This window comes from Panicum hallii, chromosome 7 (genome assembly GCF_002211085.1).
Source record: "Panicum hallii strain FIL2 chromosome 7, PHallii_v3.1, whole genome shotgun sequence".
In the NCBI taxonomy this organism is placed as follows: Eukaryota; Viridiplantae; Streptophyta; class Magnoliopsida; order Poales; family Poaceae; genus Panicum; species Panicum hallii.
Window position 1 is genome coordinate 47,968,855 of NC_038048.1, and position 15,001 is coordinate 47,983,855.

Consider the following 15,001-nt stretch of genomic DNA (forward strand, 5'->3'; position numbering starts at 1 on the left):
AAAGATGCGTTGCTTCAGCTTCCTGGGGCTACGCACACTCTTCACAAAGGCTGGCCAGTCGGGATAGATTCCGTCTGCCAAGTAATATCCCATGTCATATGCCCTTCTATTAACTGTGAAGTTAACAGGGATTGACTCTCCCTGCATGTACCGTGAGAAGAAGGTCGACCGATTAAGCACATTAATATCATTGCAACTACCGGGTATGCCAAAGTATGCATGCCAAATCCAAATGTTTTGGGAGGCCACTGCCTCCAAAATCATGGAAGGTGTCTTTCCCCGTCCCGTAAACATGCCCTTCCATGCCGTAGGGCAGTTACGCCACTCCCAGTGCATACAGTCTATATTACCGAGCATTCCCGGGAAACCCCGACTCTCCCCTTCAGCGAGGAGGCGATCTATATCAGCCTCATTGGGTGCGCGAAGGTAGTATCCACTAAAGGCAGTGATTATTGCTCTACAGAAATGGCGCACAGCTTTCAGAGCCGTTGACTCGCCCATACGTACGTACTCATCAACGGCATCAGCTGGGATACCATAAGCGAGTATACGAATCGAGGCCACACACTTTTGCAAGGCACTGAGCCCCATCAGACCCGTGCAATCTGCACGTTGGACAAAGTAAGTATCCACACGTTGGACTGCATCGACAATCCTATTGAAAACATGTCTCCTCATGCGGAATCTGCATATTCAACAATACCAAATTAGATGCTTAGCTTGCTAACAAATTGATAAAATAATACGGTTCTTTTGAGTAGCGCTTACCGACGTCGAAGCTTAGAGGGGCCATACACCGGCGTCGGGGCGAAGTAATCGGCCCATATCCTTTCGTGTCCACTACCGATGTCACGCTGGACGACCTGACGAGGTAGCCGGGGGCCTCGCTGTTGACTAGATCCACCCTCATCCATGGAGGCGAGCATGAACGTCGTCACTTCCATTTGATGGAGCTCCAACTCCATCTCTTCCTCTGAATCTTCATCATGCTGCTGAATGTACTTCAGCACCAAATTCTTGCCTTCCATGGGTGAGAGACTATGTGAAGGATACGAGTGCTAATACTTTGTTCTCTTGCGTTCCATTTATATATATATATATATAATATATATATATATATATATATATATAATCTATTGGTTGTTTCTTCTTTGCCAAGACTAACACATTTCTTCTTTGCCAAGACTACCGCATTTCTTTCTTGCCAAGGCTTCCAATTTATTCTGAAGTAACGTTAGATGCAAATACTACATACATGGAGAAGATTCAGTTGGTTGGAGGGAAGGTAAGAGTTAGTTGGAGTTTATTTCAGATATAACTATTAAAAATTATATTGTAGGGTACAAAGGACATGATACAGGAAGTGTTAGTGGAGAGGATTTTGATACAGAGGATTTTGAGGGTTGGTTGGAGGATGCAGTAAAGTTAGTCTTACTTCCTTGATCATCATCACGTGATTGAGACGTTGACGATCCGATCCACGCACTCGCCTATCAATCTCAATCCATCGATCCCCATTCCTCTTCTCTTCTCTTCTCTTCTCTTCTCCACCGGATCGGATCGATGGTGCCCCTGCCCCTCTTCCTCTTCCCCCTGCTGCTTGTGCTTGTGCCAGCGGCGCTCCCCCTCCCCCGCGCCTCCGCCGACATCTGCATCGTGGGCGCCGGCATCTCCGGCGCCTCCACCGCCTTCTTCCTCACCAACTACACCTCTCTCCATGGAGCACAGCTCCGCGTCTTCGAGCGCCGTCACAGGGTGGGCGGACGCCTCGCCACCGTCGCCGTGGCCGGCGACCGCTTCGAGGCCGGGGGCGCCATCATCCACCCGCGCAACCTCCACGCGCGCCGCTTCGCCGACCTCCTTGGCCTCGCCGTCAAGGCCGGCGGCGACGACGATTGGCTAGGGATCTGGGACGGCAAAAGCTTCGTCTTCCAGACGCTCCGCCCGCTGCCGCCCGGAAGCTCCTGGTGGCGTCGCAAGCTGCACGGCCTCCTCAACTCGCTGCTGCTGCTCAGGCGATACGGCCTGTCCCTGCTCAAGATGGACAAGTTTGTCCAGGTCTCTTAATTTGTCCACCTCTAATTCGCTGCTCATGTCTAAGATGCACAAATCTCGCTTGCGCTCTGCCAATCTAACTTTGTACTAGTTCAATTTAGTAATACTACGTACATGCAGGAAATGCTGCAAAGGTTTGTGCTCTTCTACAATGGCTTCGAGTCTCGCCCAGTCTTTGCCACGGTTGAGGAGATGCTCAAATGGACGGGCCTCTATGGCCTCACACGCAGGACCCTCGAGGAGGAGCTGCTTGATGCCGGCCTCAACTCTCGGACTATAGCAGAGCTTGTCACTGTATGCTTCTTCTCAACATCGCGCACTATACTATACTGTCTTTTCCTCATCTCAAGCCAGCCACAGCTCTGTGCTTCCATAATTTAGGGGAGACCTTCCTCGATACTCTATATTGTCAAAAGTACTCTTCCACGCTTTCTTCTGGAAGATGCTCTCTGTACTGTTACCACAGTCACAAGGATTGCGGTACGGTGCCGCGTTCCCCGTTCCTGGAACTTTCGTTCCAGATCGCGGAACGGGGATGGCGCGGTACGGTTGCAAGAACGTGCCTGGGTCGTGAATGGGGACGGCGTACCAAAATGAACCGGATCAAGAGAAGGAGAGAAGGGGATGATGTACCATCAGAAGCGTCGGCGGCGCGGCCTCCCCATGTCAGATGGCGGCGGCGAGTCCTGTCCGCGCGCAAGAGGAAGGCGGACGGCCGGTGAGCTCACCCAGGGCTTGGACGGGCGGAGAGCGACGACGGAGAGGTGGCCCGACGAGGAGTGGCGGCGCTGGAGGAAGGAGCTCGCCGGGGGCCCCTGCACGACGAAGGAGAGGGCTGGTTGAGCACTCAAATCGGTTGAGGGAAGGGAGGAGGAGGTGATGGCGTAAGCAATTGGAAAATGGCTCACCAGAGAGGACGAATTGACGGTGGCCGGCGGCGAGGAAGGAGATGCTGGCGGCGGCAATGGACGAAGGGAAAGGGGATTAGGGTTTGGGGAGGCCAGCCAGCATTTGAAGGGAGGAGGAGGTGAGCGGCCGGCGCGCCGCCTCGCCTGCCCACGACCGGCGCTGGCCGAGCCAGCGACTGCCGGCGTTGGTGCCACCGCCCAAGCGGACCAACGGGCGCGCGAGGAGGTGCGTGGGAGGCTGGTGTAGAGGCTGACGTGTGGGCTCGGGGGAATGGCTTGCCAGCTCCAAAAAAATCAGAGAAAAATGGCAAAAAAAAATCAGACAAAACTAAGATTCAACCGTTGAACCTTCTATACAGCAGCCGAGTGGTATTCCATTGCAATAAGGAACTGTACATGTTAATTGCAAGCGAGAAATATATCTGAATTATAAAAACTGTAGTATGTTTTTGTTTACAAAGTCATTTAAGTTTTGATATTAGTGTTATACAAAAGAAAGATAAAAACAAAAATACACTAAATATTATGAGTGTATCAAAATTAGACTCCGTATCATCGGTAGCCGTAAGTTGTTCTAACTTATATGAGCGTGGATAATATGATATTGTCCTGTTAAGTATACAACCTTGATAGGTTTTTCTATTTCTATTTGATAATATCAACTCTTGGAGATGCTCTCACACATCTAATCCGACATTTTCTAAAAGAAAGATATGACAATTGATCGGTCCGATTAGTCGAGCCTAGTCAATCCTAGTCGGTAATCTAGTCGTCCTCTGTACTCTAGGATCGATATACTATATAGCATATATTGTTTAAAGTAAAGATGAAGATAATGTTGGTCAGATGGTCACTAACATAGTAATTTGTGAGTTTTGATTTGTGAAGTAGACTAAAAGAGCACTAGACTAGAACACTTGTTCACTAACCTTCAGAGCATGAGCTTATCCTCGTAATCCATTGCAACACTCGTAATTTTTATGAATGTCAAATTCGGACTTATAATATAATTGTCGACCTAAAAACTCTAGGATCATGATCTTAGCGTTCCTTACCTACGTTCCGGGTACGTCGTCCTAATTAACTAGGGATCGTGATCCCAACCTCGAATCAAACGTCCCGAAGAGGTATACCCCCCTAAGAACCGGGATCTTAAAATTGTCGATCCACATCCCACGTACCACGTTCCTCGTACCTACGTACCGGGAACTTTTGTGACTGTGACTGTTACCCGAGAAACCTCATCCTATCTAGCTTCCCCATAAAGGCAAGGCAATCTCTTTTTGATAAGTATGGTCAATGATGTATCCTCTCCCTTACAGGTGATCACAAGGATCAACTATGGCCAAAGCACGCGTATAAGTGGCCTGGCTGGCGCTGTTTCTTTAGCTGGGTCTGAGTCAGGATTATGGGCCGTCAAAGGAGGAAACTGGCAGCTAGCTGCTGGATTGCTAAAGACCTCTAACGCCACCTTGCATCTCCAAGAAGGCATAGACTCAATTACTGATGCTGGGGATTGTTATGTTCTGAGATCCAATACTGGGAGCGAATACAACTGTACGGTGACGGTGGTGGCAACACCACTTGACGAGGTGAATATTACGTTTAGCCCTCCAATATCCATTCCACCGAGGAAGATGCAGCACACACATGCAACCTTTGTCAGAGGCCTGCTGAACCCTGTAAGTGTTAGCATACCAACACTTAGATTATTGGCACTTCTTTTCCTTGTGGTTCCTAGCATCAAGATGGCAGCAAAATGATAATGAGTAGTGGGTAACCAATAGCCTGTGAACTTGTTGCTGGTGAGAGCTTCTTCTTGGTTGGGATTACTTACTGACGAGAAGCCACTTGGCTTTTGCTGGTTTCTATGGTTTCAGGGATATTTCGGTCTAAACTCAGCATCAGATATTCCAGAGCTGATTGGTACCCTAGAGCTCCCTGATATCCCTTTCTCATGCATCTCAGTTCTGAAGAGGTACAGCAAAGATGACATGACCTACAAGATGTTCTCACGTGCAAAGCTGGATGATGGTTTACTGGATCAGATCTTCAGGTAAGTACTAGTTTTAATTGTAGCAAGCAAGTCGCTCGGACAAGACGAGGTTTGTAAGTCAATATATGTCGTCGTGTTGGTTGTGAGAGCAGCGCAAGGAAAGAGACGATCCGGATAAACTGGGCTGCTTACCCGCACTATGAAGCCCCTGAAGAGTTTGCTCCTATATTGTTGGACGGGAAGCAGCTGTACTACGTGAATACCTTTGAGAGCGCAGCGAGTGCCATGGAGACGGGTGCTGTGTCAGCGGAGAATGTGGCGCGGCTCATCATTTCTAGGCTCTCTTTACCGAAGCGAGGAGTTGAGCCTCCTACCCCTCATATCAAGTCATTCACAGAAGAGGAGGAAGAAGGATCCTGGCGTCGGCATGTCGACCTGTGAAACTTTGTACTGGTAGGTTTTAGATGGGCATGGGGACTCTTTGCACCACGTCGTGTATAGCTGCCGATGTTGAGTTGCGGCGACATTTTTGGTACATTGATTTTGGTAATAAACGTTGTTTGGATGGATACATTTTGACTATGGGTGCGTTTTCTGCTGTCTAAAGTTTAGAGATGCTACATCAAAGAGAACTTAAATAAAGTCTAATTATAAAACTAATTGCAGAACCCCAGGGCTAATTCGCGAGACGAATCTAATGAGGTATATTAGTCCATGATTAGCGGATGATTACTGTAGCATCATTATGGCAAATTATGGATTAATTAGGCTCATTAAATTTGTCTCGCGAATTAGTACCCAACTGTGCAAAAAATTTTATAAACAGATTTTATTTAATACTTATGGATAGCAAGATTTTTTTTGATGTGACGGGTTTTAGCGGGAGGAAACGAACGCACACTATGATCTGGTTGAAAGTTTTTCTTCTGAATACTACGTCTCCGTGTGATTGAGAGAAGTGGACATGTTTGATGGGCTGGGCCACATCGCATGACGACCCTGCCGGGGTGGTTTGTCTGTGGTCAGCGGGATGCGGGAAAACGAACCAACCGTGGCGGCCGGCCGGGCCAGCGAGCGGTTCTGTTAGAACCGCCGGTCCTGCGGCCTGGTCGCGTGTCTTGGTGTGGAAGCAACCAGCACAGCCCTAGGAAGGAGTAAATAAAAAGAGTGAGAAAAAAAATCACCTGCGGCACAGCACATTGACTGCCCGGCCAACCAGAGTGTCTACTCCTCCCGACAAGGGGAGGGGAGGGGAGGGGAGGAGAGGGAAGCATCCATGGCCGTGGGCGGCCTTCTCCGGGGCCTCGTTTCGCCGGCGGGGGGTGTCGCCGCCTGGCTGCCCTGCCACGAGCTCTTCGCCTCCTGGCACCACTGGCTCCCCTCGCTCCCGCGCCTCCGCCCGCCCGCCTCCGACGGATTCAAGCTTCTCCTCGTGCTGCTCCTCTTCTCCGCCGCCCTCGCCGAGGTCCGCTACATCGCCTCCTCCTCCATGGTGCCCACGCTCCGGCCAGGCGACCGAGCCGTCGCCGAGAAGGTTGTCACTCCCTTTCCCCTCTTCTGCTTTGCTTTTTATCATTATCAGTGCAGTGTTACAATAAGACGAATGCATGCGTTACTCCTGCTCTTGATTTACTAGTAGATTGCTAGATCCGGGCTGCATACATGTTCCAGAAACAGACACATTTGACCAAGAAAAAATCTTGGAAACACAGGCCCAATTTGCTGTCCTGACCTGCCGTTTCATCTTTGACTGCTTCATGTGTTTCTCACTGTCATACTCCACAACCCCAAGACCAATGTTTAGCGCACTGAAAAAATAGAGACCGCCCCTTTTTTGCCCATCTGCGCGTTACTAAACCAACAGCTACGGATCTTTTGGGGATCGACCCCAAGTAACACACTAGGAGTATCCATTAACTCTCTATGCCGTCTTCCAGGCTACATACTTATTCCGGAGGCCATCTATTGGGGATATAGTGTTCTTCAAAGTGCCGACGGCCGTGCAGGTTTGCTTTTTGTTCTGTCCCGCCGTCTTTCAATTCATTGCTTGTCCATTCTGAAAATGTGCAGCTCCCAATTTCAGAACTATGGTGTCAATAAGGATGTTGTCTTTATTAAGAGGGTATTGGCAACACCTGGAGATTTCATTGAGGTAACCTGCATCGCTATTGCTTATTCAATCCGATATGATCATTATTCTAGCAAGATGCGTGGAGTCACCCAACATCCTCTGACCCGACCTCTTTATTATAGGTTCGCCAGGGGCAGCTTATTGTAAATGGTGTTGCACAAAAGGAGCATTACACAGCAACCCATGCGTTATACACAATGGAAGCAATGGTTTGTGCACACATCTCTACTCTGTGAGCATTGTCTCCTTGAACAACATTGAGGAGTTGATATTGCCAGGTCCAGGGATTTTAAAGTGCTGTTAACAAAAGGGTTAACAGATGTGACGAGAGAATTTTCATTCTCCACAAGATGATGATCAAAAGTGGACTGGCTGCTCCATGTTGTTGACTTCTTGAGTGCCTTGTTGTAATCAACAGGCCTCAGATGGTGGATGATCTCTTCCTTCCATCTTTCCTCACTGGCTGCATACCTGGATCCTCCACTGAAACTATTCATACTCCTGCAGCGCCTTCCTGAAGGTCATGTGTTCGTCATGGGTGACAACCGGAATAACAGCTGTGATTCTCGTGCCTGGTAAGAAACATGCTTATGCCTGCACTAGCTCAAATCCTCTAGTAGCAGATATAACTGAATGTTCAACTCGAGATGATCCTAGACTACTACATTTTCATTGAAAAAAAAATCTCTTGCGAAGCATAGTAAATGCACGGTCTTTGCTCCCATGCACACGTGGAGGCAATCCAGTTTGGCTATAGATTGATAAGAATCAGCAGTATAAGAGTGATTTCCCAATTACTAGGAGTTGAACAATAGCGATTGCTTCCTCACTAAAGAAAGAACAATAGTGTTTGCTGTTGCCTATTTACAGTTGTCTTGTCATTCTTGTATGGCTCATCTGCAGATTGTTTTTTGTTGCCATCTGTCTGGGAACTAATAGTGATAATATCTGTGGTGCTTTTGATAACAGGGGGCCTCTTCCCATCGGCAACATCGTTGGAAAGTACATGACGTCCTTTACAAGATCCTCTTTCCAGTAACTGAGGTGAAGAGATGCCACTCATAATCTCCAACGTTCCTGACGGCTGATGTTGCTTCATATCAATGTAGTTACCGAGTTGGGCTGAGCCTGGCGCCAGGCCCTTATCTGTCAATTTAGGAAGCCCTTATCCGTCAACTTGAGACTTGCCCTCGAGTATGCTGTAGCATTGTTGTATGTGTTGGCCTTTCTCCCAGCTGTGGAAGTCAAAGAGGTTACCTCTGCCGCTTGCTGTTGGCACGTGTCCTCAGGCTGTCGTGTGTTGAGCTTATGATTACCTGTTGATTGGTAGAACCTGCAGAATGTATCTAAAACTTGCAAGAGGTTACCTTAGGTGATGAAGTTTATGGGCGATGGTAAATCTCAGAATGCTTGAATGCAATTTGCATCAGAACTTTGGACGTACTGTATATTTGTACCCGATTGCGTGTTTTTCTTTTCAGTTAATCTGTGTCGTTCGCTACATTTCCTGTTGGCATACTGCAGGGAGCTCTAAATTGCGCATCTTTGGCACGCTTTGTCAAAACAAATGATGCCACTGAACATTTATAGTAATAAGTTCAGTCTCTGCATTTTCTTATCTCAGAGCTAGCATCGTCTGGTTTAGGCAAAATTTGCCCTGGGACACCGTATGTCTTTACTATAAGCTATTATAAATATATACCCATTTGCTGAAAGACACTATGAACATTTCCACCTCAAACAAATCACAAGACATATAAATCTGAACAAGAATACCCCTGCCTGTCAAATAGATCATTTAACAGCAACGGGAGCGTATCCAATAATAGAAAAATATATGATTGATCCATATTTAACTATCAAATTCAGCAATACAAAATGACATGGTTTCAGCCACATTTGGCATCAAGTACACCACATGTTTCAGCCACATTTCCCTAGCAAGTACAGCGCTAGAAAATAACATATTTTGAGCTATAATGCTCCAAAATGATGTCTTCATGTGTTTTCAGCATACTAAGTTTTTCTAGACCTAACAACCTTCAACTTCTTTGCTTTTCCCTTCTCAATAGCAACCGAAGATGTGGTTGGAGAAGCAACAGGCTCTATGATGCCTTCAAGTTTCAAGGTCCTTTTGCGGCTGCAAGTGGATATAAAAGCATATCAACACAGTAGACATAAGAAATAGAAATACATAAAGGGTGGAAGAGTTATAACCTCTTATCATAGGGCTTGGTGTAGAAACAGAAGCGATAGCTCTAGTTGATGTGGATGGCTCTAGTTCCAACAACCTCCTTGACATGCTGCAATCAACCAGTAGAAAGATGTGAAATCGCAGATTTGAGAAGAAAGACGAGTATTTTAAATTCAAATTACAGGTCTACCTCCTTGTAACAGGGCTTGGTGTAGAAGCACAAGTGATGGCTTAGTTGGTGTAGCACTGTGAGTTGTTTAGATATGTAAGATATATATAAGGCTTGTAAAAATTCACAAAGATTGAGGTAAAAAAGCTCACAATAGATCAACACGTGATGGTTGTTCCTGCGGCGGGGCAACAACACTAAATGGTACTACGGTGACACTTTTCTTGTCTCGCTTTTTCTTTAGCATTGAAGGAGCAGGTGGTGGGGCATCAGAATCATATACATATTTATTGCATGTTTTTGCCATATGTCCAAGCTATCTGCATCTTGTGCATCATGTGGTTCTCCTTTCAGATTCTCCTTCTGCGGCTGATTTGTACCTTCTCTCCCTTGACCTTCCTGCAGCTGTGCACTAATTTTAACATAAGCACCTACACGAACAGCAAGCCTGTAGGACGAATTAGGATCCATCCTACACAAACAATGACACAAATCATAGTAGAATCAACACATAATATGATTTACTTAGAAAAAATGAGTATAACTGTGCGATAACAAGCCCAATTGCTCAAAATTAGCATTAACCCTAGGAGAAAAAGGAAGAAGTCTGTACCCGTCAGGAACCCATAAAAGATCGGCCGCCTCCTGCGGGAAAATGTCGCTGAGGTATCGTGGAGCCTACATATTGCGCAACGGCCGCCGCGATTGGCCGCTAGGAAGGGGTGCCGCCGGAGTGATGCGCCTGCACTCCGCGGGAGGGGACGAGAGTGCCTCTGCGGGGCTGCGCGCGGGGAAGGCTTCGCGCGCGGGAGGGCTGCGCGCCGAGGATGCCTGCCGCCGGGGAGAATCGACGCGCCGCCGGCCGTCGCCTGTTCGCGTGGCCGCGAGGAGTAGCGAGCGATACTTCTGTGGGAGAAGAAAGACCCGTGGGAGGATAAGGCTAACGTTGTCTTTGAGCAAATGCACTCAGTTTAACCGTGTCCTTCAGCGTAGATCAAACTTTTTAGTGGTCTCCAGCGAAGTTCCCCTTCTAACGGTGTCCCAGGAGCGTTTTGTATATTTCAGGCCAGGGACGAGTAGAAACATGCTGACTACTAGCCACCCTGCGTGACCGCTTGAGAATTCCACTAAAACTGAACGACAAAACACTTAAAACAGCATTTCCTCCAGAGCTAACCACCGAGAATATTTTGTGGGTGTACATACAAATGTGCCATGAAAAACAAAAAGAAGAGGAGTTCTACAATGTATTGTAGCCTTGGTACAAGCTCATCCATATACATATATATACCCTAACTCGTGTGAATTAATGATTAGCAAACATGCATCAATGTGGTGACCGGAATGACTCTGACGACCTCAAAGGAATTCCTTCACTATCATTATCTGTTTGCTTCGAGAACCGCACTGACGAAGACGTCGGAAGACGGAAGGAAGATGAAGTCGAAAGCCCTACATTCACAGACGAAAATAATATGGTTTCACAACATGCCAATCCACAAAGGAAGATGGAGATGTCGGTATAGCAAGAAATTCGTACCACCATCAGCCATGTCTTTTGTTTTATGTAGAAGAAAAGTTCCAGAAAGGATCGTAACAAAGCCACACATCTCTGTCACAATTTGTGTTGGATTTTGCCTGTCCCAATCCTGTGCAAAGATACAAATGAAATTACAATATATAACACCTTCTGTATTCTGACTACAAGCATTATGATCCTGGAAAGATAAGCTAAAGCAATTGAAACTCATACCTTGAACATGATGACACTAGCCAAGATGGTTAAAGATGTGAACATGGTATAATAAATGGGCGACACAACTGCTGTGTTAAAAGTGTCAAGTGCCTGCATTCAGGGACAAAAGGAAATCACTGGGGGTGCTAACAAAAGCTTCGCCATCGAATCATATCACCAATATACCAGGTCAATCATTCTAAGCACCCTTATACTGTGCTACTATGCTACCTTATGGAAGGAGGAAAACACCACTTAGTTCAGAGAGAATAAATCAGAATACCTTTTTCTTAGTGAAAAGAATAGGGGAAGCCCCTACTGCAATTTATATTTTATATATAAAATAAGAAATCAATAAAACAACTGTACAATGCCTATACAGGCAAGGAAGTGCGGAAGAGAAGATTATAGAATTGAGTTGATGCAAGAAGAGAGGGAAGACTGTAATTGTGCTTTAAAAAAACAGAATACCTTGTTCAAGTAATTCATTTGGGTAAGGATACATGAGATGACAACCAGAGTAAATGCACATGTCTGTGGATATATTAGTTGGTTCGTTCCTGAAAAGGTCAGCTTCAATGCTATACCAAGAGCTTTCACGCTCATGACCTGCATAGTTCGGCTAACACTTTTGTAGAAAGCACACAGCCAGAGATGATAAATACATGCAATATCAAGAAACACATACCGAGATGGAACCAACAAGAGAACAAACACCTATATAGACCATGACATGTGTCTGCCCATAAAGTGGGACAAACCGATAAACAAGTATGGCAACTATAGCAATTACCACAGCTGCATAACACATGAAGGCTGCAACACAACATCAAGTGGTTAGGATTTGGTGTGGTTCAGTGTATTTATCCAGGAAGCATTAGGCAATTTAGTGTATTAGCAATGTAATAGCAAATACCTGGTTCCATAGCCAGATCCCACACTTCTGTCACAGACTCAATTTCACGCTCTGGTGGAGCATGAAGGACAATTGTGGTGGATCCCACAACACATAGGACACATCCAAGAATGCCAAAGATGTGCAATTTCTCCCGTAGCATTACATGTGCAAGTACAGCACTAAAGAACAGAACATAACTCCAGATTAGTGAGAAAATCAACAAAGGTTGCAGTAAGGCAAAGTATACAGTTCCGCGACCCAAAACTCGTGCCTGATAATAATGCTAAGAGCGCCAAGAGGAGTGACCAGAATAGCTGGAGCAAATGCATAAGCTGCAAAATTTGCAACCTCCCCAACAATCACTGCAAAAGAATTTTCCAAAACAGAAAGTAGGACAATAAGGTATCTATTAGAATGAAAGAAAAGAAAAGGAAGAGACAAGCACTGACTTGTTATCATGCCAACCCACCAAAGAGGCTCATATAAATACGAATAGCCACCAACCCCTGTCATAACATGGAACATGAAAGTTAGATCACCAGTTATTAGCTGCAATGCAACACATAGTCAACCAACAAAGTAGTTTTGTTTGGGAGAGATGTGGCATTTTGGTGTAGCAAATCAGTAAGCTTCGATCAGTTGAACTCCAACTGCAGTTGTTATATGAACAGCAACATGGAAAATAGTGGATGGAATCGGCTTTCATCACTGATGGCTAGATATCAATAATGATTATTCAGAGAGGCATGTATGCACTGAGTTCAGTTCATATATGGGTAGTGAGTCCAAGTTAGCATGAACATTCCAGACATGTCAACTAGAGTGCTAATGAAAAAATCGAAATTTCAGGGGAATCCACTCTGCAATCACTCGTGAATGAGGGTCATAGGGGGTGATTAGGCTGCTGCATCCCAACTTGGCGTCCGTTCTATGGTGAAGCATGGAGTTAACACAATTCAGCAATTCTCCATGATGCATTGAAGAAGCATGCAAGGAACCAATAGGACAGGGGGGGGGGGGGGGGGGAAGTAGAAAGGGTACCGGCCCTGACGCCGGAGGAGGCGGCCTTCTTGAGGCCCTTCTTCTTGATGATGAAGCTGGCGCCGATGAAGAGGCTGGAGGAGAGGGCGAGCACCAGGCCCTTGATGTTGTCCGCCGACATGCCCGTGTACCACCTTCCCCCGCCCGAGGCGGAGGCGGCCGAGACGTCCATGCGGCCCGACGAGGCTATGAGGCACACCAGAGGTCACCGCGAGGAGGAGGTGGAGGCGTGGGCTCGCGGCGCCCTAGCTGGTGTCATGGGGAGGCGTGGTGCGCGTTCGGCAGCGAAGCGATCAAGCGAAGGCGAGATCCCTCTCCCCCCTCCCACCCTCTCCTGGGAGGTCCGGCGGGATGGCGGATGGGGTATCTCAAGGACGGCGGTGGCTTTGCCTTGCTGGCTTGTCTCCACTCCTCACCGGGGGAAGCCGGCCGGTGGTCGGTTTGGTGGCGCGGCGAGATGAGACGGCCAGTTTCCTCCTCTTCCTTTTTCCTCTCTAGTGCTCAAGTTTCTTGCTTTTCCACCTTTTTTTTTCGTTTTTCTTTTCCGAACAAATTGGGAAAAAACTGATTAAATTTGGTGGCATTTTTTTTAAAAAACTTGGCCTTACGATCTCTCGGTTTCAGCATTTGATTTGACTTGTTTATTATAGTACACGGCTTGTTGCTTCTGTTTGTGCATTCATTCAGGCGCATCATACAAAGAAAAACGATAAGGATGGTCCACTGTAAACCCAGATAAGTTGATCGAAATCATTGAATTTCATTTCAAATGACAAAAGATAGGAATATCATAGATTTTCATTAGATGTGCAATCGAAATTAGTAGGAGATCAAGTTGAATTAGATGTTCAGAAAAAGCCAAGCTGTAGATAGCAGTTATAGACAAGAAGCTAGCTCAATAGCAAGAAAAAGCTACACAAGAATTTTTTTTTTCTTTTTGAACTACCTGCAGGAGCACTGCAATGTCATTTAAGAAAGAGAAGCAGAGGTTCCTGGGTTCTTACAGTGCGATATTACAAATACATAGACTAAACACTCTAAACTCAAGAAAACAAAAACTAAGAGTACAGCGCATTGGAAACTTAAGGGATCGCAGGCCCTCCACAGACCAATCTTCTCAGCGTGATCTCTGCCTTGATCTCATTCTCCATTTGCACAGCATCCATTTTCACACCCTCAAAAATCCACCGATTCCTTGCTTTGCAAATGTTCCAAGCTGTGTACATTAGTATTGCTGCTTTTGTTCTTCTCACTTGTTTAGGTAGATTTGCAAGCTCCATCTTCCACCAGTCTTCCATCTCTGCATTCTGATCTGGTGCCTGAATGACTCTAGCAAACTGGCACCGTAAGATGAGGTGCACTGAAGTTTCCTCCTCAACATTGCACAGCGGACAGATTGGATTACATGGCCAGTTCCTCGCTAGCAGCTTGTCCGCAGTTAGCAGCTTGCTTTGCACTAGGAGCCAAGCAAAAAAATTTGTGTTTGCCCTCCGCTTGCGCCTTCCAAGTGGAAGTCCCATTGAACTGCCTGTAGGAACCTGCAAATTGTATTTCATAAGCTGACTTTGCACTGTATTCACCGTCGTTTTTCCACCGCCATGTTATGGAATCCACCGTATCAGACAACTCCACTTCATGCACCAAGTCCCACAAATTGACAAAGTCTGCCATTTGTTCTATTGTTGACATCCTCCGCAAACCCCTTGTCCAGTTCAGATTACTCAATTCATCCGCCAATTTTCCTTCCTTTCTCCATGCAAGCTTGTACAACTCTGGAAACAGGTCGATTGGTGCCTTTCCTTGCAGCCAGGATGACTGCCAGAAGGCTGGCTTCTTGCCATCACCCAATGTGACCACCGTGCTTGCTCGGAATA

At 46.5% G+C, this 15,001-nt stretch overlaps 3 protein-coding genes and 1 long non-coding RNA gene across 8 annotated transcripts; 2 read left to right on the forward strand and 2 right to left on the reverse strand.

The window, feature by feature from the left end:
• Positions 1 to 1,472: 1,472 nt before the first annotated feature.
• LOC112899569 (farnesylcysteine lyase) lies at positions 1,473 to 5,541 on the forward strand. Its single transcript, XM_025968083.1, has 5 exons — positions 1,473 to 2,058; positions 2,176 to 2,349; positions 4,286 to 4,645; positions 4,844 to 5,019; positions 5,112 to 5,541. The coding sequence occupies exons 1-5, from the start codon at positions 1,564 to 1,566 to the stop codon at positions 5,398 to 5,400; spliced, it is 1,494 nt and encodes a 497-aa protein (XP_025823868.1). The 5' UTR covers positions 1,473 to 1,563; the 3' UTR covers positions 5,401 to 5,541.
• A 374-nt stretch (positions 5,542 to 5,915) lies between these two features.
• Positions 5,916 to 8,533, forward strand: LOC112899570 (thylakoidal processing peptidase 1, chloroplastic-like). 3 transcript variants are annotated; one of them, XR_003230072.1, is made up of 7 exons: positions 5,916 to 6,493; positions 6,897 to 6,965; positions 7,043 to 7,111; positions 7,213 to 7,299; positions 7,369 to 7,518; positions 7,598 to 7,665; positions 8,060 to 8,133. XR_003230072.1 is itself a non-coding variant. In XM_025968084.1 (6 exons), the coding sequence occupies exons 1-6, from the start codon at positions 6,236 to 6,238 to the stop codon at positions 8,127 to 8,129; spliced, it is 621 nt and encodes a 206-aa protein (XP_025823869.1). In that variant the 5' UTR covers positions 5,921 to 6,235; the 3' UTR covers positions 8,130 to 8,533. The 3 variants fall into 3 exon arrangements, 1 of the variants encoding a protein (XP_025823869.1); XR_003230071.1 differs by having other exon boundaries at positions 7,369 to 7,665; positions 8,060 to 8,533; XM_025968084.1 differs by lacking the exon at positions 7,369 to 7,518 and having other exon boundaries at positions 5,921 to 6,493; positions 8,060 to 8,533.
• A 375-nt stretch (positions 8,534 to 8,908) lies between these two features.
• Positions 8,909 to 10,326, reverse strand: LOC112899322. 3 transcript variants are annotated; one of them, XR_003230028.1, is made up of 5 exons: positions 10,067 to 10,326; positions 9,606 to 9,901; positions 9,475 to 9,530; positions 9,308 to 9,393; positions 8,909 to 9,230 (listed from the first exon to the last, which is right to left on the reverse strand). It is a non-coding gene; the product is annotated as an uncharacterized LOC112899322 (long non-coding RNA). The 3 variants fall into 3 exon arrangements; XR_003230027.1 differs by having other exon boundaries at positions 9,606 to 9,925; XR_003230026.1 differs by having other exon boundaries at positions 9,606 to 10,326.
• Positions 10,327 to 10,592: 266 nt separating this feature from the next.
• Positions 10,593 to 13,649, reverse strand: LOC112899317 (probable magnesium transporter NIPA4). The gene is made up of 9 exons (XM_025967743.1): positions 13,128 to 13,649; positions 12,536 to 12,592; positions 12,358 to 12,448; positions 12,105 to 12,265; positions 11,877 to 12,004; positions 11,660 to 11,797; positions 11,207 to 11,299; positions 10,994 to 11,102; positions 10,593 to 10,905 (listed from the first exon to the last, which is right to left on the reverse strand). Exons 1-9 carry the CDS (start codon positions 13,297 to 13,299, stop codon positions 10,781 to 10,783), a joined length of 1,074 nt encoding a protein of 357 aa, XP_025823528.1. The 5' UTR covers positions 13,300 to 13,649; the 3' UTR covers positions 10,593 to 10,780.
• Positions 13,650 to 15,001: the final 1,352 nt, after the last annotated feature.